Source organism: Bactrocera tryoni, chromosome 4, assembly GCF_016617805.1.
Source record: "Bactrocera tryoni isolate S06 chromosome 4, CSIRO_BtryS06_freeze2, whole genome shotgun sequence".
Lineage (NCBI taxonomy): Eukaryota > Metazoa > Arthropoda > Insecta > Diptera > Tephritidae > Bactrocera > Bactrocera tryoni.
Window position 1 is genome coordinate 37,877,459 of NC_052502.1, and position 24,298 is coordinate 37,901,756.

Here is a 24,298-nt window from a genome sequence, read left to right on the forward strand (position 1 = left end):
GGTATATTCGGTTTCCCCCGAACCCTGAGGGTGTCCCCCCGTACCCGCAGGGTAAAAACTGAAAAAAAATGTTAGGGCTTTAGTTCAACAAACCGCTACATATAATTTGCAGTCCGATTTTTGATATCGTTTTTATAAAAAAATTTATTTGAAAAATTTAATTTTTATAAAACGAAAATACTAAATTGTCTGTATACATACTTATTTGCAATTTATACTGTATGTATTTTCGTATGTAAGGTTGTCAGCCGGTGTTTGTTTTCATATATTCACATATTCGATTGGCAGACGTATCTACGCATGTGTGTAAATATTAAGTAATCTCGCGCTTTTTCGCGGATCGCGGCGCGCGTTTACGTTCTGTAGTGTTAGATATTTATTTTAAGACCTCGCTGCACGCACCCTCTCGATAAGTAATGCGAATCGCACTTTTTGCCGCTGATAACCAGAATTAATATTTTTAAAATAATAATGCCGTTAATGTGTTTTGAAATGCATTTGGTCAATATTAACTTGTTAATGTTTTATTATTTATTTATTTTGCTTATTTATATAATTTTTTATATAAAATGAATGATTTGGCACAAGCCCTTCAAGCCTTGTTAGCTAACACCGGCGGGGAGGTGGGGTTGAGAACGGTGATAGTGAATTCAGGTAAACGCAACAACACACACACACACTCACCGAGCGAAAACTGATAACATTGCCACCTTACACTTGTTCTTATTTTGGTAATGAAAAATTGATAATGACCATGCCTTATCAATGCTAAATACTGCACAATCTATACTATACCACACCGGGCTAGGTTCGTTGGAGGGGCGGGCCGGATCGGGCTGACGAACTGTTGTGCGAACGCTTCTGGCGCTAAAAGCATTCAGTTGCTACCGAGCGGCCGAGCAGTTAAGTTGTTGTTTTGTTGATGTGAACACACACGCACATACATACATATGTGCTTATAATTTTGGAACCCTTAGGTGGCAACAGAAGCTTGACGGGAATTTGAGCCGTGCTGCGTATTTATGACGAGTTGTGAAACGAACTAAGCTCAAAAAAGCTGAGATAATTGTCGCGCATTAACCATTTTGTAGCCGCGCGTTTTGAAATAGAGCTGTGCATGGATAGCAGACAGAAAATGTAATTACTTCCTTACAACTAAACGATAGCACTCTAAAATACTGAGAAAAAATCGTTTGTGGATTTATTATATTATGCAAATAATTGTTGTTGTTGTTGTTGAGCAGTGTGTGGTGATCGTTGTTTAGTGTGACGCGTGTATTAAATGTCATAATTGAAATGAATTTAGAAGAAAACAGAATGCAATAAACTGAATAATTAAACTGTTAAAGGCATTCGCATTGCGGACGTGAATATTAATGTGAAGAAATGAAGAAATAAGAATACCTAATAAAATATTAAATTCGTAAAAATTTAAGAAAATATTCTTGACATTTTTTCACGTGTCGGAAAGTAGAATTTATTTAAATGAAAAACAAAATTAAACGAATGCAATTTATTGAAATTGAAATATAAAAGAAGGTAGTGTAAAAAAGAGACTAAACTGAAAGAAAAAAATAAAAATAAATAAACAAATAAAATAAAATAAAACTTTTGAAATAATTTAAATAATAATGAAAAAAATAATATTTGTATATATACATAATATATATGTATATATATGTAAAATATAATAGTATATATAAATTAATAAAAATATAAAATTACGAAAATTAACTGTAAAAAGGTTGAGGAATGCAAATTAGCGGGAAGAAAACAATAACGTAGGCTGCAATAAAAGTGTTAATAAAAATAAATTATATAAATATAAAATTATGCAAAAATCAACTTAAAATTAAACCAAAGTGAATAAAAATGTAATTAAAGTTATAAAACACTAATAAACCAAAACAAATTTACTAAATAATTCAGAAAAAAATTTAAGTATAATAAAAATATTTTTATGATAAAATTATAAAAAGCTAATAAACACAAACACATTTACGAAGTATTAATAAAAACAAATTTATAAATCCGTGCTTTAGCAAAAAATAAATTACTCCAAAAATAATAATAATAAAACTGCAGAAAATAAAACTAAAAAGTATACATATGTAAAAATAAAAAATATCTAATATTTGAATAAAGAGTTTTGTAATTAAACACAGATTATTCTAAATTAAGTAAAAGAAAAACGAATACTAGGCAAAAAAAAAAGAAAAAGAAGGAAAAAAATAAAAATAAATAAAAAGTTAATAATACTTAGTAAAAAATTAACAAAATTGGCCACATATAAAACATAAATATGCATATAAATAAAAATATATAAACCAATAATATAAAAAATATGCATAAATCAAATAAAATACGTGTAAATGAAATATATAAATGGTTATGTTTTTAAATAATTTAATTATAAAAAAAATTACAGGAAAAAATAATAATTATAACAGAAAAAATTAAATGTACAAGCATAAGAAGCCTTATAATTGAATATAAATGTAAGTAACTGAAAACAATAATGTAATAAAAGTAATTAAATAAAATGATATTGTCATACTTTGATTGTTAAAATTTCGTATAAAAACGTAATACAGAAAATTCAAACGTTAAAAATAAAAAAGCAATTTTTATATCTTTTACCAAAAAAAATTAATAATCGATATTTAAGAAATCTTTATTTTAACAAAAAAATTAAAAATAAATAAATTTACGGAAAATATTAGTTAGATAAATGTATTTTCTCTATTAAGATGAAAAAAAAAATATTATAAATATATAATTGAAAAAAATGTATGTATGTAACTAAATAAAAAAACAAAAACTAATAAAAAAAATAATAATCGAAGTCGAATAATAATCGAAATTTTCGGAATTCCTGCTTAACAAAATAATTTAATTAAAATAAATAAATTTTCGGAAAATATTAGTTAGAAAAATATATTTTCTCCAGTTAGATGAAGAAAAATATAATATATAATTGAAAAAAAAAATTGTAACTAAATAATAACTTAAAATAATGACATTTTTTCATATTAAATTTTTTTTTTATTTTTTTACTAAAACAATTAATAATCTAAATCTTATAAATGGTTGCTTTAATAAAAATTAATTTGATTAAAACAAAATAATAAATTACAGAAAGTGATAGTGAGAAAAAAACTATTTTATGAATAAAAAATATTATATAATTGAATAAAAAATTAAATAAAATGAAAATTTATGTAACTTAATATATGTACATACATACATACATATATTATATGAAATTAAAATAATAAAAGTTTATGCATATTAAAAGCTAACAATTTTTATATTTTTTACAAAAAATTTAATACCTAATAATAAAAAAAAAATTTAATTAAAAAGATCTGAAGAGCAATTACATTTAATAATTCCGATCTAATTATTATATATGTATATATAAAATATCATAAAATTAAATAAAAAGTGTCTGTAATTAAATAAAATAAATACGAAATAGAAACCAAAAAAAAATATATGTACATATATATTTTTATGCATAATATACTAAAAAGAAAAGTTATAAAATTTAATAGAATACCATAAACAGTATATTAAAAAAAATTATTAAACAAATAAGTTATATGAAAATAAAACATAAATTAAATTAATAAATAAAACTAATAACAAACTATATTAATTGCCTTAATGAAAAAATAATAAATTTAATTAGCAGAAAAATCACTCATTCAAATATAAGCTTTTAATCAAAGAACAATTTAAGTGAAAAACATACATACAAAGGGCGTTCCAAAGAAAACAGGACTTTAAAAAAATAGAGAACAAATGGTTTTTTCGGCAAAATCAATTTATTTTATTCAAATTAGTCTTCTTCTGCACGGTCCAAAAGCATGTCGAACGACTGTTTTAGCTCGTTGGCCGGTATGGCCACCAGTACGCCGGTGCAAGCCTTTTGAATAGGCTCTACGTCTGCATAACGCTTTCCTTTCATGGGCAAATGCATTTTTCCGAAAAGGAAGAAGTCGCACGGTGCCATATCAGGTAAATCGGGGAGTGGTTAATGGTTAAAATGTCATTTTTGGTCAATTAATCGGATAATGATGTCCTTCGAAGATTAGATTCTGAGCAATTTTTGGTCGTCAGTCAATTTGTGCGAAACAAACCATGCACACACCTTTCGTAAGCCCAAATTTTCAGTCAATATAGATAGCGCCACCAGTGGGCGCTAGTTTCAAAAAAATCCTGTTTACTTTGGAACCTTCCTTGTACATATACTGTACATTTACACTGTTTTTAATATAAATCTCTATTATATCTTTCAAAATTGGCTTCTGAGTCAAGTATGCCAACGCTTCATCGAATTTTCAGACACTTGTTATTAGCTTCGTTTGCGATGACCTTCATCACCTTTGGCGAATTTTGATTTTTTGGGTTTTCGGCTAATATTTCAAATGTTCGCCAGTTTCTCTATACAATTTTCTGATAAAGTGGTTATTATTCTGCTACAAAAATTATAAAAATAAACCGAATATTGAAATTTTTGGATAAACGAAAATAATTAGAAGAAAACTAATGAAAGTCAGTGTCATTAGGAAAAATTTTGATATAAATTAAAAACCCCCTAAGCAAACGTAAAAAATTGGCTATTTATTGCTACTACCTTATTTTGAATTTCATAGGTACCATGTTATATAATTCGTTTAATTTCCTAATTACTTTAATATATGTAAATACTTGTGAAATAGTTCTAAACTCAATCAACCCAACACGTCAAGGCTATTTAACATATGACAGTAACTCGTCATAAGCTTTGACACTTTCATTATCAAACTCGCGAACAACAGATTCACATACACTGTTACATAACGGTATATACGCGTAATGTCATACGCAATAACATCTAATCGTTTTGCCATTTATGTTGGCACCGATCGATCAAGTGACATATCCAATTTGGTGTATTTCGCTTTGTACGCGCCTCACAGCCCTTTGGCGGGTATTAATGAATGATCCATCAGCACATGGACGCAAGCACTGAATAAAGAATACACACAACCACCGCACACATAAACATGTGCTCACGATACTTATAACATGTATAATAAATGCAAATCAGCCCATTAGCCAGACTCATAAATAATGATTTGCCGTGTGGAATTTCACACAGGTGTAAAGATACGCGAAAAAAGTGAAATCAGCAAAACAAATGCTCGTAATTATCATATAGCAAATAGATGTGATTTTCAATGTGATTTTGTATCTTCAAAAAAAAAAAAAAATTATTGTTATAATTGTGGCTTTGCAACACTGCACTTTGCACTTCCGCTGAGTTTTTGGCGCCTTACACGTTTATCACCAGCTAATTAATATCTTATTAAGCGGCGCGCTTCCAAAGCTTTACGATCATGTGCAATTATTTCATATTTTTTATACATTTGCCTGTGCCTGTGAATATACATATTTACAAGAGCGATAATCGCCTACACACCGCCTACTCGATAAGCATCGTTGTTCGCAATCTGAAACTATAAGCACAATATTAGTTTTATATCGTCCGTAAATACCTCCGTACACACTTCAAGTTCTCAGCGCCTCTTGGAACTCAATAGTTGCCTCGCGCTAGTTTTCTGCTCGGCATTATCCCCTTGAAATTTTATCAGAGTGGCCGCAGTCTGTATGTCTGTTCTCTAACAAATGAATACTAAAAACAAAAATAAAATAATACAACAATAAAAAACCGCGACGAGCGCCCAATGAATGCACACACACACTGAAGCTATAATACCCTTCATAATAATTTTATCTGGCATAAGAGGATATAAGAAGAGCTTTATCCTGATTACGATCGATCAGTGTGGCGTTCCATTTTCTCCTTGAGCGATTTATATCTGCGTACCTGCGTCCAGGTCCCGATTTTTGCTGCGTAGCAATATTGCTGCGAATTTCTTGATAATCCCCCAGTGTGCTTCACTCTCCAGCATGACGCTGATTAAATTGTCAGCAGTTGTTAGACAACTTGGTCTTTTACGGAGATACTTTTTGAAGTATCCGTGATCGGAGACGGTGGGTTGTGTAAAAATCGACTTTATGGCTTGTCCATAAGTCCAGCTCTTTTATTAGTCTGGCCGTCCATCTGCCGCGACTCTCATTCTCCCATCTTTGTTGTCATGTTTTTATTGTGTCTTTCTTTATGGGTTCTATTGCAGATATTTTCTTTAGCTCCCAAAGACTTTTCCTTTCATATGCTAGAAGCGGTAATGGTAATAACTAATATAGCACCGCTGTATGACGCTGTTATAGAGGCTAATGCAACCTTAAGGCATACAGTGCAGTGCACTCTGGCCACTACTTTACGCCGATTTTCCTTTTTAAGCACGTCTGCCCAGATCTTAACTCCGTATAATAGGACGCTGCTTGTCGTCGACATTATGAGCTTTCTCTATAACTTTGCTGGGGCACCCTATGTTGATCTTCGCTGCCTTTCCTACGGCGTGCTGGATTTGTACCAAGAAGTTTAGTCTGGGGTCCAGTCTTACGCCTAGGTAGTTTACTGCTTTTTATGTGCTAAGAATATCCGTAGTCGTTTGTATACTTATTTCCAGGGGATGCGCTTATTTGTTAGCAGTAGTAACTCTGTTTTTTCCGGAGCGAGCTGGAGGTCGTGTGAGTCGAGCCATGCTTCCATATCATGAATCTGATTAAGCTTTTTTCTTCTTCTGTGTTTCCTGCTGTAATGTCATAGTCAACTAAGTACGATTTGTCTGGCATTTCGAGTTTTAATATAGCGTCTTAGCTGATGTTCCACAAATTTGGACCTAGATTGGAGCCTTGTGCTGCTTCTGACGTAACCGTGTCTGTCGTGATCCATCTCTAGTTTGGTACAGAAGTTTTCTCCTGCTAAGGTAGCTCCGCACCACATCTCTGAGGTAGTCGGAGATTTTAAAGCTTTTTTCGATAGCGTCGACCATATCCATAACAAGTTTCGATAATAATTCATAACAAATTTCGTGAAGATACCTCGTAAACCAAAAAAAGTTTGCATATATGGACTTTATTTTGATCCGTCAGTTTGTGTATGACATTCTTTCTTAAAGAATAGAGGCCACGTGCGAAATTTTTGATCGATATCTCAAAAATTTAGGGTTTGGTTCGGGTATATACAAATATACATACAATCGGACATAGTTATAGAGAGATTGTAGAATATCTGACATTTCCTTCTGCGCATTACAGACTTTGTGCCAAACTTAATACATCCCGTTGAGGGTATAAAAAATACAAAAAATATATTTAAAAAATTACAGGTGTTCTTTCCACTTTCAACGTCGCTGATTTGACTTTTGCTTTGTTTTTATTTCTTTCCTTTTTATTTGCTGATAACAAATCAAATAACTATTCGGTTGTTAACATTGTTGGTTTTCTTTTCTCGACATTGTTTTTAACACACACACACACACACACACATACAAAAAGACATTTGTATGCAACATTTCTGTTTTATTCTTTGCATACTTCGCTGATTGGTCCGCCTAGCAGGTTTCTTATCATTTACCGTATTTGAACTTCGTCTCCTAGAATTGTTTTCTTCTTATAATCTTGCATTTTAATTGCATGTTATTATGTGATCCACGCGTTGGCCTTGATACTGAAGACTACGTAGCCCACTTTCGATCGCATGCTAGGGAAATTCTTTCAGGAAAGTCTTATTGACTTGCTTGACAGACAGCTGGCTTGTGGGGCTTTGTCTATATGGTGCATATGCGTGCGAGATCGATGTCATTGATAGCTCATGTAACAGAATTCTGCTGAAACCTTAAGTGCTCTTTATAAAAAGCGGAAAAACATTCTTATCTTGGCAATACTGTTATTGTAAATATTTGGTCTAAGCAGTCTAATAAGCTATTATTGTTTTAAAAGATAAATAAATGATAACAATATACCAAGTATAGCGTTATTGCGATTTTAGATAGAATTATTCTAATGCGATTGATATTTTGGTTCGAAATATGTCTCAGTTTTGGTTTTGCCTTTCGTTTTTATTGAATTCCTTTCCAACAGCAAGAGAGTGTTATATTCGTTTTTAGCGTCCCTGGTTTGAATTTTGTTTTAGATATGTCCAACAGGTTTTTCTGATGGTAGAATGTCGATTATCTCGATCGGGTTCATTTTACGATCATTCCGAATTATCTTCTCTTTTTATGTATTTATTTGCAATAATCTCCTCTCTGAATATTAACTTTGGAATTGCATGCCTATAGTTAATGAAACCTTTTAACCGATTTTTAGCCCGTTAGCCTCTACTAGTAAACTACTAAATTAAAGCTTCAAACATCAGCCAGATATTCAAGTCTAACATGACCAATTCTTTTTTACAAACGAAAACCTAAATAGTATTCTACATTAACAGTTCGACCTTCTGGAAGAAACTCTTTTGTGAACAATATTCTTCGAATCATAAAAAGTAATCAACAGTGTCTTGATTCGAGACTTTTGAAAAGGCAAGTTTTTAGGTTTAGGTTTACACTTCCTTCAGGTCAGATTATATTAAAACCACCATATCTTATCACCTAATACCTAAAATTCCCGAATACCAGTTTTCATGTTTTTCGCAAAGAACCCATGATGTAAAAAAAAATTAATAAAATCGATGGTATGCTCATTTCACTGTCTTCTACTCGTCAAACCTTGGAGAGTAACGCTTTATCATTAATATAAACTACAACTGGCTTAAATCACAAATCAATAGGTAACTGTTATTCAGTCAACATACCCTCTTGTGGTCAACTGGATAACTTTATTGTTGCTTGCAGATGCAAATTTTTTGATAAGAGAAGCGAACTCAAAACGAGTTGAGGAGTTGCGAATCGAACATGGCTTTTACTGTTACATAACTCGTTCAATTTTAAAAATACTGCTTCATATATGATTATATAATATAACACAAAATTCAAAAAATTGCATATTCCCAACATATGCCTTTACATACATATGTACTCATTCTATATTAGGGACGTCAAATTCTTATAAAATTGGTATATAATACGAATACTTAAAATGTTTCAAAAGGTTCAAATATTTGTTTAGACATTTGAGATCTGAATACAAATTCTCTCAGAAAATAAATTTTATGCGATTATATTGCTATTCAACAAAACTGTCATGGGGCCCTTCATACTCTGGACCGCTTCTCAAGGTACGACTATCTTAGTTTTTTAGTTTTTTTACTAACAAACCGTTAGCTTTTGTTTTGCATTGGATGCTATATTTGCACATGTGTATAACACGAAAGCTATAAGTTAATATGGCCCATATGCGAGTGGAAGTTCTAACATTCAACATAACCAACAATTAAACGGTTATAAAGGGTGATCCATTTCGAGGTTTCGTACTTTTTTTAGAGAAAAAAACAGCGAAACTTCAAATTTAATGGAGAAAGTTTATTATCAAACAAAAGAACATTATTTTTCATTTCATCCATCCGCTGAGTAAAATTTTCGATGACTCATTCGAGCATTTCGACTGGTAACTGCCGAATGGCACGCATGATGTTTTGCTCCAAGGTCTGAATCGAAACGGTATTGTCCGTATAGACTTCAGACTTTACATCTCCCCACAGAAAAAAGTCTAACTGTGTGATATCCTACGATCGTGATGGCCAATCGACCGGTCCAAAACGTGAAATTATCTACTCACTGAAGTGTTCTCTCAATAAATCCATTGATTCATGCGATGTGTGGGAAGTCGCACCGTCTTGTTTAAACCAAATGTCGTCGAGATCTCAGGCAACAAATAGTCGGTTATCATGGCGCGGTAAGAGTCACCATTGACGGTTACGTTCTCATCGGCATCATTTTTGAAGAAGTATGGAGCGATGATGCCACCGGCTCACAAACCACACCAAATCGTTGGTTTTCCTGAATGAAATGGCAGCTCTTGAATCTCTTCATGTTGTCCCTCGTCCCAAATGCGTCAACTTTGCTTGATTACATACCCATTCAGCCAGAAATGGGCCTCATCACTGAACAAAATTTGTCTGGTAAATATCGGATCTTCGTGCAAATTTTCAAGAAGCTATAAAGCGAAGCGATGTCGCTTGGGAAGATCGTGCGGCTTTAATTCTTGCACATGGTGTATTTTGTTCGCTTTCAATTTAAGATCTCGATGCTCGAATGCGCCAAGTCGTTCAATAAGTCAGTCGGAGTATCTATGAACGGCGCCGAATCGACTCTCTACGGTCTTCATATACACTCACCACTCCGGCTGCTATATTTTATTCACTGCGTGCTGGATCTCAAGATGGGTGATGGTGTTGCGAATAGTATGTTGACCATAAGTTGAGCAAAGCGCGTGAAATTTCGTAATAAAGTTGAACGATTTGTACACGTTGTTCAGGCGTAAGTCTTTCCATGATGAAACTATATTGAACACAAATAACATGACAAGTTGACACGACTCACACGTGATCTGTCAAAAAAAGGCTATTGAAAAAAGTACCTCTACGTGGATCATCCGTTATATACTGGAGAGTATAGGCCCAGGCACAGTGCACCAATTTAACTTATAAGCGCTCGTATGCAAATATTTTGACAAGTGAACTCTTTCTAATCAGTTATATGTCACGCCATCTGTGTGTACTCGCCACCGAGCGGGGAGGTTTTGTCTAATGTTATTGTTTATTACTTAGTTTCACTGAATTAAGATTAGGGTTAGCTGTTCAACCCAACTTTCGTTGAATAGTTTCAGTTATTTGTCGAAAACTTTTCTTTTTCAATAAAAAATAACAATAATAATAAATGTTCAAAATATTTACGTCTAATGTGCAATTGATAAGAAATTTAAAACCTTAGCACCGTATTATTCACGGCATTTGAACTACTACCCTTTCTACTTAGTTAAAATTCTTCCAGTCGCTAAGTGCAATATTAATTAAAATAATTATTGTAGTGCTAAGACACATATCAAGGCTCGGAATCACTATATGCGGTAGTCATTTTTTAAGTGTTTTTATGAAGTGGAAAAACACGTATGCGCATCATCATCTAGTGCAGTATGCAGAGTATATATAGTACTTAGATTAGGTAATAACATTTGTATTTGATATCTAGTAAGAGCTAGAAATATTCAGGTGTCTCTATTATAAATAAATTGTTTGTGGCCCTTGGAATGTGCTTTGAACAGGCTTTAACTTCTTCTGGAGATATCTATGAAATATATTATTGCCTACTTCCTTCATTAGTTTTAACTTAGAAAACCCTTTGATGTACATATATAAATTCGTTGAATGTTGAAAATGTGATGGAATTATTTCCTCTCTCACATATTACAAAACTAGTAAGAAAGGATTAGAAAAAAATTGAGGCGTGTAAGGCGAGCTGAGGTCATAGGGACTCTTAAACACCCAGCATTCTGATAAATTTTAAGATTTTGCTGGGACCATTGAGGCGATGTGGTCCCTAGTTGGAAATATAGAACCAAGAGTTTTAATGCTGCATCTAGAGAATGCCGAGCAGTCACGAATCACGTGTTCAGGAATTTCTAGTTCCACATCGCAAACCTGGCAGTTCGCACAATGGTGGATTAAGTTCACAGATAGCCGAAATACACTCCCCGAAGACATTTTGCTATAATTTTTTACTAACGAAAATCGCTCAGTGGCTTGTGGCGCCGTCCACATATTGGCCAAGTTCATATCATTCAATACCGGCCAAACATATTCGGTTATCATTGAGCCGTTGGCGATTTCTATTCACAGTAATGTGCCGGTCTTGATCATCACGGAAGGAGTACGGTCCAATGACAGCGCCGGCCCATAAACCACACCAAACCGTAATTTTTTCGAGATGCAATCGAAGTCAATGGTGACTCACGAAGTACGTGGGGATTGCTGCCTGACCAATAACGCATATAACGCCATTCTGCTAGAAATGAGTCTCATCGCTAAAGATGATTTTTCGATGAAAATTCGGATAATTTTCAAGTTGTTGACCAGGTCAATTCACGAACACACGACGATTCTGGTGGTCATGTGGACTCATTCTTGAGTCAATTTGATCTAGTAAGGATGTAGACAAAGATCTTTTCGTAAAATTTGCCACAACGACGTCAAAGAGATGCTTGAGAACGACGTTTGAGAGACTGAATTGGGTCTTCCTCAATTGATGCGCTGGCGGCAGCAATATTCTCCACACTATGTGCACTTTTTTCCTCACTGGAACGGGAATATTTTGTACTACGCCTATGGATTATAATTTTACCACTAGACGCTCAATTGCTGATCTAGAGGGACGATTATGACGACCATAAATTGGACGTACAGCTCTTAAAGTTGAGGCTTGTTGTTGGATTGTAAATCTTTCCATGATGAAATGGCAAACCTTACTGAAGAAAACTGTCAAAAGAACGGGAAAAATATGGCGTCGTTTGCTGTCCCTATCGGTCTACTTTTGAAGTGATTATGATCGGTTCTTTGTGCAACCAGAAAATACTTCAATAATAAGATTATAAGTATCGACAAAGCGCTTTGTACCCATAAAAAATCTGTAGACCTTTAATTTATTTCCCACCCGATCAGCTGGATTTCAAAAGGTATGCAACCCAAACCTTGTCTTCGAAAGTGTGGAACAAGCACGAAGAAAACGTTGAGGTGTTTTTATCTTGTTTGCTTTTAAGAAGCTTTTAAAAATGGCATGCGGAAAGATTTTTAACCAAGGGTTAAAGGTAAGGGTTGGAAAAATCTTAACGTTGTTGAGAAATAAGAGCTCGCTGGCTATAATTATACAAATTTTAATATGTACTGACACACTGCGCACATATGATTTTTCATTGTTACATATAAATACAGGCAAAAATGGACTTATTTTTGTGTTTTCGGCAACTACGTTCTACAAAAAGAAAGGTAGTAATTACATACAGATAAGTATCTAGGTATGTAAACAAATAAGCGGAACCGCCAAAATGTCAACGAAATTTGTTCAGAAAAAATATTTGTTAACATGTAAAATAAATTTGTACACCTTAATAATTCCAATACGCACAATGAAGCATTTGTACAGTTAATATGTGCACAAACAATCAGCAATCTTTATTCACAAAACAAATTAAGTCGTGATATTTTATCAGACAACTACGGTGCTGGTAACATAATTAGCAGCGCTAACTCGAAATTTTTCCAGCAATTACGTGATATAGCCAATATACAAGTGTGTATGTGTATAGATTAAAAATATATGTACATACATATATAACGATTAGTATATACCGAATCGTTATATATGTATGTACATATATTTTTAATCTATACACATACACTTGCTTTTAGCCGACTTAATAATACGTTAAAAGCAGTCTTATGACCCTAGAGGCTTTAAAAATTATTTATAGAAGCGATTAACAAGGTGTTAGTCATGGCAACACGCGTCTATTTCATCGAACTAAATCGAGCTTGAAAGTGTCATAATTTCTTTGTTTGCAAGCTTTTTACATAGTCAAATATAGATAGTGAAAATTGCTTCTAAAATTATTACTAATAAACTTAATCTGTACTTGAACACATCATCGTTGAATACGAGAGAGGTTGAGCTAAGTTTTGGCTTTTAGAATTGAAATGACCGAGGTTCCCAACTTTTTTTTTTAAGAAAAAAACACAGAGACTGCAAATTTAATGGGGAATGTTTATTATCATTCGAAAGAACATTATTTGGCATTTATTTTTTGAAGATTATCTCTTTCAAATATTTCGTTTCCGATAGTCCATCCATTGAGACCAATTTTCGATGACTCGTTCGGGCATTTCGACTGGTAACTGACAAATGACAAGCGTAATGTTTTGCTTCGAGGCCTGAATCGAGGCGAGATTGTCCGCATAGACTTTAGACTTTACATATCCCCTCGGGTAAAAGTGTAACAGTGTGATATCAAACAATCTTGGTGGCTAATCGACCGGCCCAAAACGTGATATTATCTGCTCGCTGAAGTGTTCTCTCAACAAATCCATTGATTGATGTAATGTGTGAGAAGCGGCACCGTCTTGTTGAACCCTAATGTTGCCGAGATCACAATCTTCAATTTCAGGCATCAAATAGTCGGTTATCATGGTGCGATAAAGGTCGCCATTGACGGTTATGTTCACACCGGCATCATTTTAGAAGAAATATAGACCAATGATTCCACCGGCTCACAAACCACACCGAACCGTTTTTTTTCTGCATGAAATGGTAGCTCTTGAAACTGTTCAGATTGCTCTTCATCCCAAATGCGGCAATTTTGCTTGTTTATACACCCGTTTATTCAGAAATGGGCCTCATCGCTAAACAAAATTTGGCTCGAAAACATCGGATATTCTTGTAACTTTTCAAGACCCCACAGAGCGAAGCTATGCCGCTTGGGAAGGTCGAGTGGCTTTAGTTCATGCACAAGCTGTCTTTTGTACGCTTTCAATTTAAGTTCTCGACGTAAAATGCTCGAAGTCGTTCCATACGTCAGTCTGAGTTGCTGCAAACAGCGACGAATCAACTCTCCACGGTCTTCGTGTACACTCTCAGCTACGGCTGCTATATTGCGTGGTGGACGCGGTCTTTTCGCACGAATATTATCCAATAATAAATGCTGGGTCTCAAGATGGGTGATGGTGTCGCGAATAGTACGGTCAGTAGGCGGATTATGTTGACCATAAGTTGAGCAAAGCGCACGAAACACATTCTTTACAGAACGAGAATTTTCGTAATAAAGTTGAACGATTTGTAAGTATTGTTCAGGCATAAGTCTTTCCATGTTAAAAGAAAAAAATACTGAATAAAAATAAAGTGACAGTTTGACACAACTCACGCATGATCTTCAAAAAAAAAAAAGGCTGTTGAAAAGGTATCTCATCACAGACGAGTCGTTTGAAGGAGTCCCCTCATCAAAACTTTTGAATCTTTCAATCTGCCTACTATTACTTCTAATTTAATCAATTTCTAATGAATAAGTTTAAGTCTAACAATTCTGGAACTCTTCCTTAAGACTTCTTTATCACAGTACCACATTACCTATATACTATATATTATATAAGTATATAATATCTAAATATTCTGTAGTATGGTATATCATTATATATAGTATATCATTATATATATAAAGACAAAAAAGTCACATTTGAGTTTATAAAAAAAGTACTCAAATGATAATTTCATTCGCATATAATACAAGTATACGATATAGATTTCAAACTGATGGCCTCGCCGCCGTCTATAGTATAAATATAAACCATACCTATATAGAAATGTGCCTCCGGTTATCTGCTTTTAAAAGAAGTCACGCTTTTTCCATATCACATAACTAAATTGTTCAAATAGTCGCCTCACGGTACTCCTCATTTGCTTACATAAATGTCTGCTGACCAATTTTTTTTTGGCGCATTATGACAAAAGGGGTAAAGTATTCTAATTTATAGCAATTTCATTCTGAAAAGGCTGGATTTTAATTTGACATTGATATATTGGACATATTCGCACAATAATTACCGCAACAGTTGCATGTGCTATACATATATATGTATGTATGTACATAACTTTATATATAAAGCGATATCGATAATTATCTGTTGATAGTGAAATGGTCTTAAGCCCATTGGGTTCCCCATACTCTTACGATTGTACGATAAATAGCAATTTCATCATTTCGTAATTATTTTTCAAATTTTCACACATACTCTTATACATACATATATACATATGTATGTATATACAAAACTACTACAGCTTGACAAAGCTTAAATTGTGGTGTGACTCATATTAGCCTTATTTACTTACACACTTAATTATGTACATTTACTTGTATATACGTATGTATGTTTGTAATGGCAATGCTGACTTGTTTGCTGAACAAAAAATTATCACCACCTACCGATTTCATGCTAATCAGTAAAAAATGCCTCGGGGGTTACTAGCCTAGCATGTTTGCATGGAATTTCTTGCTGAACCTAGGTACACAAGTTAATAGGTGTTAAAAAGGTCGTAATTGAAGTATATAAAATACTAAATTACCGTAATAAGTGATTTTATAATTTCAGTAATTTTTAAGTTAACCGTAAAGTGTTGGAGTATTAACATATTATTAAACTTAAACTCATTGGCTTAGCATAAAACTCACAATGGATTTCACAAGTAAGGGGCACACCTAGTGTGAAATTTAATAAAAATCGATTTCGATAATATACTTAAATTTCAAATTGTTCATAAGGCTTTGAATTGGAATCCTTTTAGGTAATCAGCTCAATCCCCTCCATCGGTTTATCTTTAAACGCGTTTTTCTCAAAACTACATTTTTCAAATTTGCTGCAGTAATTACCTGGATACTAATGGTTCAATGACTACGCATTTTTTTCTCCTCCTGTACATGTGTAGTTCTCTCTATAATGACCTACCAGTTGTCCCATGTCTCATTTGAAGTTACAATGCTCATCATGAATGTGGGATCGGAATTCGCACGATCAAACATTTCCAAAAAGACCTGTTTATGGTATTCTTTTTGAAAAAAAAATTCAGCTCTATTGGGACGAGTCATGCAAGAATGCGTTTCATATCCAAAATATCCGACAAAATTTTATTTTCATCAATTGAAGAAGTCGAAGGTCATCCAGAACGTGGATTTGAACATGTTGTTGATAAAGTTCTGGAAAAGCGCTTAATCAGACATTGAGAAAACGACCCTGAGTGATTTTTTGGATTAATAAAATTTATAGAACTCGCAATTCGTAAAATATCCATAATCTGATAAAAGCTGGTCGGTAAAATTTCGGTTGTCGAACTTTGTAAAGCTCTAAAAGAGGAATGAAACTATCTATCCATCTACCACGTGTCACGATATTCCAACATTAATTCTTGACTGTACTGATTAAGAGTCCGTAAATCGTTAATTGCAATACAGACTATCGAAAACTTTTTGAGAAATCCAATGAGAAAGTGACTCTACATATTATGTTTATAAAACTTTGTATACAATTTGACTGAATATATGAGACTATAATTACAAGGTGCGTTCCAAAATAAACAGGACTTAAAAAAAAACAGAACAATTGGTTTTGTCGGCAAAATAAATTTATTTTATTCAAAAGATGTAGTCTCCTTCTGCTTCAGTACAGCTTTTTGCACGGTCCCAAAAGCATGTCGAACGAGTGTTTTAGCTCGTTGGCCGGTATGACCGCCTGTATGCCGGTGCAAGCCTTTTGAGTAGCCTCAACGTCTGCATAACGCTTTCCTTTCATGAGCAAATGCATTTTTCCGAAAAGGAAGAAGTCGCACGGTGCCATATCAGGTGAATACGGAGAGTGGTTAATGGTTAAAATGTGATTTTTGGTCAAATAATCGTCCTTCGAATTTTGAATTCAGAGCAATTTTTGGTCGTCAGTCAATTTGTGCGGAACAAAAAGTGCACACACCTTTCCATGATTTCGGCTGATTTTTGATGAATTCACGCACAGTTTAGACGGAATTTCCGGTGATCACGGATTTTGATTGGCCCACATGTTGATCGTCATTTATGTACTCACGAACACTTTGAAAACGCTGAAACCACTCGTGCACTCTGCTACGGGATAGGCAATCATCGCCATAAACTTGTTTTATCAATTGGAACGTTTCAGTTCAAGTTTTACCAATTTTAAAACAAAATTTAATGTTGGCTCTTTGTTCGAAGCTCATTTTCGCACCGATAACACAAACATATTGACACTTAAAACGCAATAACTTCACTTCCAATCGATGAAATGTCATGAAATCATGTCTCACTGGACAATCGATAAAGATAGTAGATTCTAACGCAGTAGTCGACATATAGATGGCGCCACCAGGGGGCGCTAGATTCAAAAAGACTTTTTTTTCTTCTACTTTGGAAAGCACCTTGTGTAATAAGATTTTGGGTTAAGTACTAGGTGTGATATTACATAATTCCAAAATCCAGATTACAACTTATACAATCGTTATAAAGAGTAATAATAATTAGTATACTGTGAACAGGGTATAATAATTTTGCCATGAAGTCTGTAAAACCCAGAACGAAGCCAATAAAAATATATGTATAAATGATCAGCATTACCACCTGATTCGATTTTGCCATGTCCTTCTGTCTGCCCGTCCGTCCGTCTGTCTGTCCGTATATATGCGAACTAGTCTCTCAGTTTTCGAGATATTGATCTGAAATTTGCAAACGTTCTATTTTCACCAAGAAGCTGCAAATTCGGCGGATTCCCCGAAATCGGAACACTATAGCTAATAGCTGCTATACAAACTGTACGGTCGGAATCAAGGGCGTGTATGGAAAACTTTTTCATTTTACGAGTTGTGTTCCCAAAATTTGGCATGGGTTATTGCCTAAAGAAATAAACAACCTTAAAAAAAAGTCGTACAGATCGAATCACTGCAGTATAATATCAAAATGAAATTCTTATAAGGAATCTTTTGTATTTGTGAACGGAGCAACCGAAGTTAACGTTTTTTTCTTGTTTTCGTTTTTGTTTTGAACCAATTTTTGTATGGTTCCACCCTTTCAATGTTTCTCTTATAATTTGCGCAATGAACGGCCTAGACAATTTTGTTTCATTGCTTTACGAAAGTTGGGGTCGATCTAGTGTTTCTAAGGAATTGTGTGTTTTTCTATCAAGCTTATCTGGTTTAATGTATTGAATGCCTTCGAGGCTGTATAATTTGGGTCTGTTAATGCAGCAAAGAAGTCTACTTTCGAGAAGCAGAAGATAGGGTTTAGTCAACTGATAAATATTTTAAAATTGAATTTTACAATGAATGCGGTTTATTGTACAAAGTAAAACGATTACTCCAGATCAAGTGTATTTTTTTTTTAGTTCAGCGCCATTGAATCGAATTTAATTCATTTGTAGGTTATGTTTGCGCTTATCTTCACACTTCAAAGTTATTTATTAACGCTATGACGCGGATAAAGATTTTGTGTTTCGTTCGCGTTCGTTTTTCAATTGTGTTGGCCGTGACGCGTGGCTCGATCACAAGTGCTCACTTCAAACAACAATAATGATAAATTTAATCTTAACCAAAAGTTGACATAGTTTTTCGTTTTCGTTTCCGTTTTGTTTTAATTTGACTTAGTGTGCAATTTATAAGTGAAATATCTGACAAGTCGGCATAGTCAGCCGTCATAAAACCCAAACAGCAACAAAGATGGCGCAAGAAACGACAATAAATCAAAATAATAACAATCACAATGGTCACATACATGATCGATCCACTTCGCCACATCTGACCAAGTTAATAATACCAATAAATGGTGATAAGTCCACGTTTGATAAAACCTATAATACCCCAGTTGCCGATGCCCATGCAACGAAACAGAAGAAACCGAAAAAGAAGCGTCGCGACAAAAGTGATCTGGGCGATGATTTCGTAGCGCCCGATGGTGGTTGGGGTTGGCTGGTCACCGTCGCTAGCGGCGTTGCTGTGGTAAGTATTTGGCTTACTTGAAATATTTTCTTGCATCTATTTAACTTAAGGGTGCTCTTTGCAGTTGGTGACATTTGGCTTGGCCCAACAATTCGGCATTATTTTCCGAGATTATATGTACGGTATTGGCATCACCAGCTCACAGTTGACGACTATTATCAATACACAGATTGCCGTCTCCGCATTAACAGGTAGGTTTTGTTGAGATCGTGTCAATAGTTTTGAATCGAAAGAGAGGAGCGAGTACCAGTTTACGATGCTTTTTTTTAATGTCGGGAGCTTTTTGAGTCAAGTAAGACTTCATCTATTATTTGTTGGAGTGTTACTAGCTTCTTACTTCTTTAAAAATCTTTCAAAAATCACCCCAACCAAATTTCGGTATATTGTATTTTAGTGGTGGATTCTAGCAGGAAAGCTGTTATGTAGAATAAAAACTAAAAAAATATCGAGATTTGGATATGTGACTTCAGAAGGTCTATATATGTGACCTAGACTACGAAAAGGGGCTTAGGTGTCAAAAAAAAGGAGAAAAATTAATGAGATAACGAGAAACTGACGATTATTTTTAACAGCTTTTCCCAGAAAACTAGTTTTCGAACGTTAGACCCCTTTTCGTAGACCAGGTCACATATAGTGCTTTGTGGAATATGGGAACTTCTCCTTTGGATCATTTCATATATCAAGAGGGTGTGGTTTGCTGAAAGAAATCAAGTCGATTTACTTTTAGCTTCATAATTTCTTCACCTCTAGGTACTTATATTCAGGGGAATTTTTTGCATTATAACATTCCCCATTGGTTTCCAAAACATTACAAAGATAACAGCTCTTGGTGAAGCAAGAAGACAGGTTGCGTTGACTGACTTGTCTTCTTTGGCTGGTTGAATTGTGTTAAAAAAGGGAACACCTTGGATCGATTGTGTTATTTTTACAACATTCTTCTTCATTGCGCTTGGTCCTGTGCTGAGCTCTACGCAACCGGGCTGATCACCTTAGATATAGGAGTTATCTGCGAATAACCAATAAGGAGTCCTGGACATTGTTCAGGGTCTAGCGGGAGTGCCTCGGGAAAGTTTCATGTTACACTGATTTTCTCATAAATCCTGAGTGTCTATGATGACTTCATGGTCTACATTACTAAGTACTTTTTATTTATAGGTCTACTGAATGGACCTCTCTTCAGACGGTTTACATATCGCCAAGTCGCATTCGGCGGTTCAACGCTCATCTTCATCGGCATGTTTTTGTCAGTATTCGCTCAATCATTCCTTTTCTTTTTGATGTCCTTCTCATTCTTCTACGGTAAGTTTTTGCAATTCAAAAATTTTAAAACTTCTTTTTACATACATAAGTACATCTGTCATTTAGCCTTCGGTCGTGGTCTCATGGTATCGGCGTCTTCGATGGCTGTTAACACTTTCTTCAAAGTGAAACGACGCACTGCCACCTCTTATCAGTTCGGTGTAGCTGGCATGGGTCCAATTATGTTGCCACATCTCGCCACTTTCCTCACACAAGCTGTGGGTGTCAAAGGCACCGTGCTAATCTTTTCTGGGCTCTCGCTGCATAACTTTGCCGCCTCACTGATCTTCCAACCCGTGCAATGGCATGTGAAAAAAGTTAGCGGCGACACAGAGTCCTTACGCCCGGTCTCGCAGCACTTTGAAGAGGAAGAGCCGGAACAATTTGTCGAACCCGACACGCACAGTTTGGCACGCGCCAATGACGGCTGGTACGGTTCGCGCACATCCATAAATACGCTTAGCCAACGGCATCGACTCAGCACTGGCGACAGCGTGCAAATGCAGAAACTACGCCGTTTAAGCAGCGTTGGCGCTGGCAAAGGAAAACAGCGCTCTTTTTCGACCAGTGAGAGTATAAAGGAGGATGAGCTCGAGCACTTGCATATGAATATGGCGTTGCCCACTAAACTCGAGCATCTAGATGAGGGGCAAGTGGCCGTGCAGTACAAGCAACAGCCGCAACAATTTTCGGAGAAGGAAGAACATTACTTAGCGCCCGAAAAGACGTTAGAGGAAATGCTAGATGAAGAAGAAGAGGCACGCCAAAAACTACCTTTCCTACAAAAGGTCATAATATTCTTCGATTTGGATTTGTTGCGCGATTTCACATATGTCAATTTGGCAATGGGCATGACAATAATCAACTTCGTGGAAATCAATTTCGCCATCTTAACGCCTTTCATTCTTTCCGATTTCAAATTCACAAATACACAAATCGCGGTCGCTATGTCTTGCCTGGGTGTGTGCGATGTCATACTGCGTTTCCTCACGCCATTGCTGACCGCCAAGATACCCTTGAGCAATAAAAATTTCTTCATTATCGGCATCTTGGGCATGTGCTTGGGGCGCGTCTTTCTCATATACTGCCGTTCGTTCTATTGGTTGATCGCGACTTTTGGCTTCTTGGGCCTTTTCAAGGCATTCCGCACAATCTTTGCACTTCTCATCATTCCCGGCTATGTGCCATTGAAGCGTTTACCGGCCGCGGCGGGTCTACAATTGCTCATGTCCGGTATTTTCTCGCTGGTATTTGGACCAATTGTTGGTGAGTTGAACTGATTAAAAAGAAACTAAAGAAAATAAATTATATATAACTTACTTTCTCTCTCTCTCTTACCTTTTACCCTCAGGTCTTATACGTGACGCCACCGATTATGGCGTTACTTTGCATGTTCTTAATGGTCTTAATATTATAGCGATCGCATTGTGGATAATTGAAGATCTCTTGCATAAGAAGAAGAAGCCAACGCTAGCTTAGAAAATATTCCTAAGCATACGTGTAATTTAAGTGCCATTGTTGTATCGTTCCTACCACGATTAATGTTATCCATTAGCTCATAAACATTTATATACTATGTGTATGTTGTTAAGTGAAAGCGATAACCCACAGCTCTCCGTTATGCCTAGAGAATCATTTGTAGACAATTTCCTTAGATCAAGATCAAGTCTCTTTTGTAGGGTCTGGCTCAGCTCGGGTGTTCGCGTATTCGTGCCTTTGCTCGCGCCAAAAATGTGTATACTGATATACGTAAATTCACAGTTATAAGCCTGTAAACATTTATTTTTTTAAATGTCAGCTAATGTCCGTTTATTAATGGATAAACTTTCGGTTAAGAAAATGTTATAGACAACTATATGATAGTATAAATCTATGTGTTATTATTATAGATCAATTGTATATAGTATTTATGTAGTTGCGAAGACGCTTAGTTATTATTGAAATATTGTTATGTAATTAATTTAAGTCTGTAAATAATTTGTTATAATTATAGAGAGTATAATTTAATAAAAATTACGAAAAACCACTTTTCCTCTTGGGAGTATTGTTTTATTGTTCAATACTATATTTGAACAGAATTTTTCCATATCAAAAAAAGTAAATATTAAGCAAAATAATAAAAAAAAAAAAGTAAGCTAATTTCTTATACAAATTTTGAAATTAATTGGGTGGTCGCAAAATTATTTTTGTATTTCTAATCAAACTTCAATTTATTTCTTTTATATTTATAAAGAACTTTAGTAAATCAAATATGTATCATTTTGGTAGACCTCTTGCCATTTTTTTGGGAGAGACATTATTCCATCAGTGTAAAACTTTTCTGGTTTCTCGGCGTAAAACTGCGACAAGTAATTTTCAAAGGCTTCTCTTGGAGCCAATTTTACTCCATTCAGGGAGTTCTGCATTGACCATAGCAAATGGTACTCCGATGGTGCAAGTTCAGGGGTATACGGTGGATGTATCAAAACTTCCCAGCTAAGCTCTCCCAGTTTTTGCCGAGTCATCAAAGATGTGTGTTGTCTAGCGTTGTCCTGATGGAAGACGAAGCCCTTTCTGTTGATCAGTTCTGATCGTTTTTTTCGATTGCTTGCTTCAATCTCATCAGTTATTGACAGTAAAATGTAGAATCAATCATTCGACGAGGCAGGAGCAGCTCATAGTCAATGATTCCTTACCACTCCCTCCAAACACTCAGCATAACCTTTCGCGGCGTCAATACTGGCTTTGCAAACATTTGTTGCGCCTTACGACGCTTGGACCATGATCTTTTTCGCACATTATTGTCGTATTTGATCCGCTCTTCGTCTCCGGTTACCATTCGCCTCAGAAATGGTTCGATTTCATTTCGTTTCAGCAAAGAATCGCAGATGTTAATTCGGTCCATTAAATTTTCACAGACAATTTGTATGGTACAAAAACATTGAGGTTGTTTTTATAGCCAGCCTTTTTTAATTGGTTCAAAACCGTTTGATGATGAATGTTAAGTTCCTTAGCGATGTCATGGCTGCTTATATCACGGTCTTGATCAATCTTTTCCATAATTTCTTCGATTTTTTCAAGGATAGCTCGACCAGAGCGAGGTGCATCTTTCTCATCGAAATTTCCAGAACGGAAGCGCGCAAACCATTGTTGTGCTACACGTACTGATACAGCATATCCGTAAACTTCCCAAATTTCATTGGTGGTTTCGTTGCATTCTTCCCTTTTTTATATAAAAATTTCAAAATAAAGGGAATTTCTTCATTATTCTCACTCATTTTTGAACAGCTGTAACTGTTTTTCAACTTTCCGAATTAAATTTTTTGGTTAAAGGAATCTAAAAATCACACCAAATTGTCTGTCTGGAATTTTACCTAAAATTATTGTTTTCGGCTTGCCAAAATTCGATTTTTGATCAGATTGAAAAAGTCGTAGAAGAACTTTATTTCAGCATGCAGAAAACTAGTAATCAGTTCATTTGTAATAATTCCTCAAACGAATTTGAAGAGTTTAGTTTTGTTAAAAACGCGTTTAAAGATAAACTGCTTCAAGCTACTTGAACCAAAAAGATACACTTAAGAAACTTACAAAAA

The 24,298-nt window shown here is 34.8% G+C and overlaps 1 protein-coding gene across 1 annotated transcript; it reads left to right on the plus strand.

The window, feature by feature from the left end:
• Positions 1-894: 894 nt before the first annotated feature.
• Positions 895-22,673, plus strand: LOC120773879. The gene is made up of 6 exons (XM_040103041.1): positions 895-1,137; positions 19,077-19,427; positions 19,492-19,618; positions 20,583-20,726; positions 20,793-21,992; positions 22,078-22,673. The coding sequence occupies exons 2-6, from the start codon at positions 19,149-19,151 to the stop codon at positions 22,203-22,205; spliced, it is 1,878 nt and encodes a 625-aa protein (XP_039958975.1). The 5' UTR covers positions 895-1,137; positions 19,077-19,148; the 3' UTR covers positions 22,206-22,673.
• Positions 22,674-24,298: the final 1,625 nt, after the last annotated feature.

Excerpts from the sequence above, each read along its gene's own strand:
- LOC120773879 (XM_040103041.1), top strand. The coding sequence starts at position 19,149 with ATGGCGCAAGAAACGACAATAAATCAAAATAATAACAATCACAATGGT. Across the intron at positions 19,428-19,491 it reads TCGCTAGCGGCGTTGCTGTG|TTGGTGACATTTGGCTTGGC; the intron begins GTAAGTATTTGG and ends TGCTCTTTGCAG. Across the intron at positions 21,993-22,077 it reads GGTATTTGGACCAATTGTTG|GTCTTATACGTGACGCCACC; the intron begins GTGAGTTGAACT and ends TTTTACCCTCAG.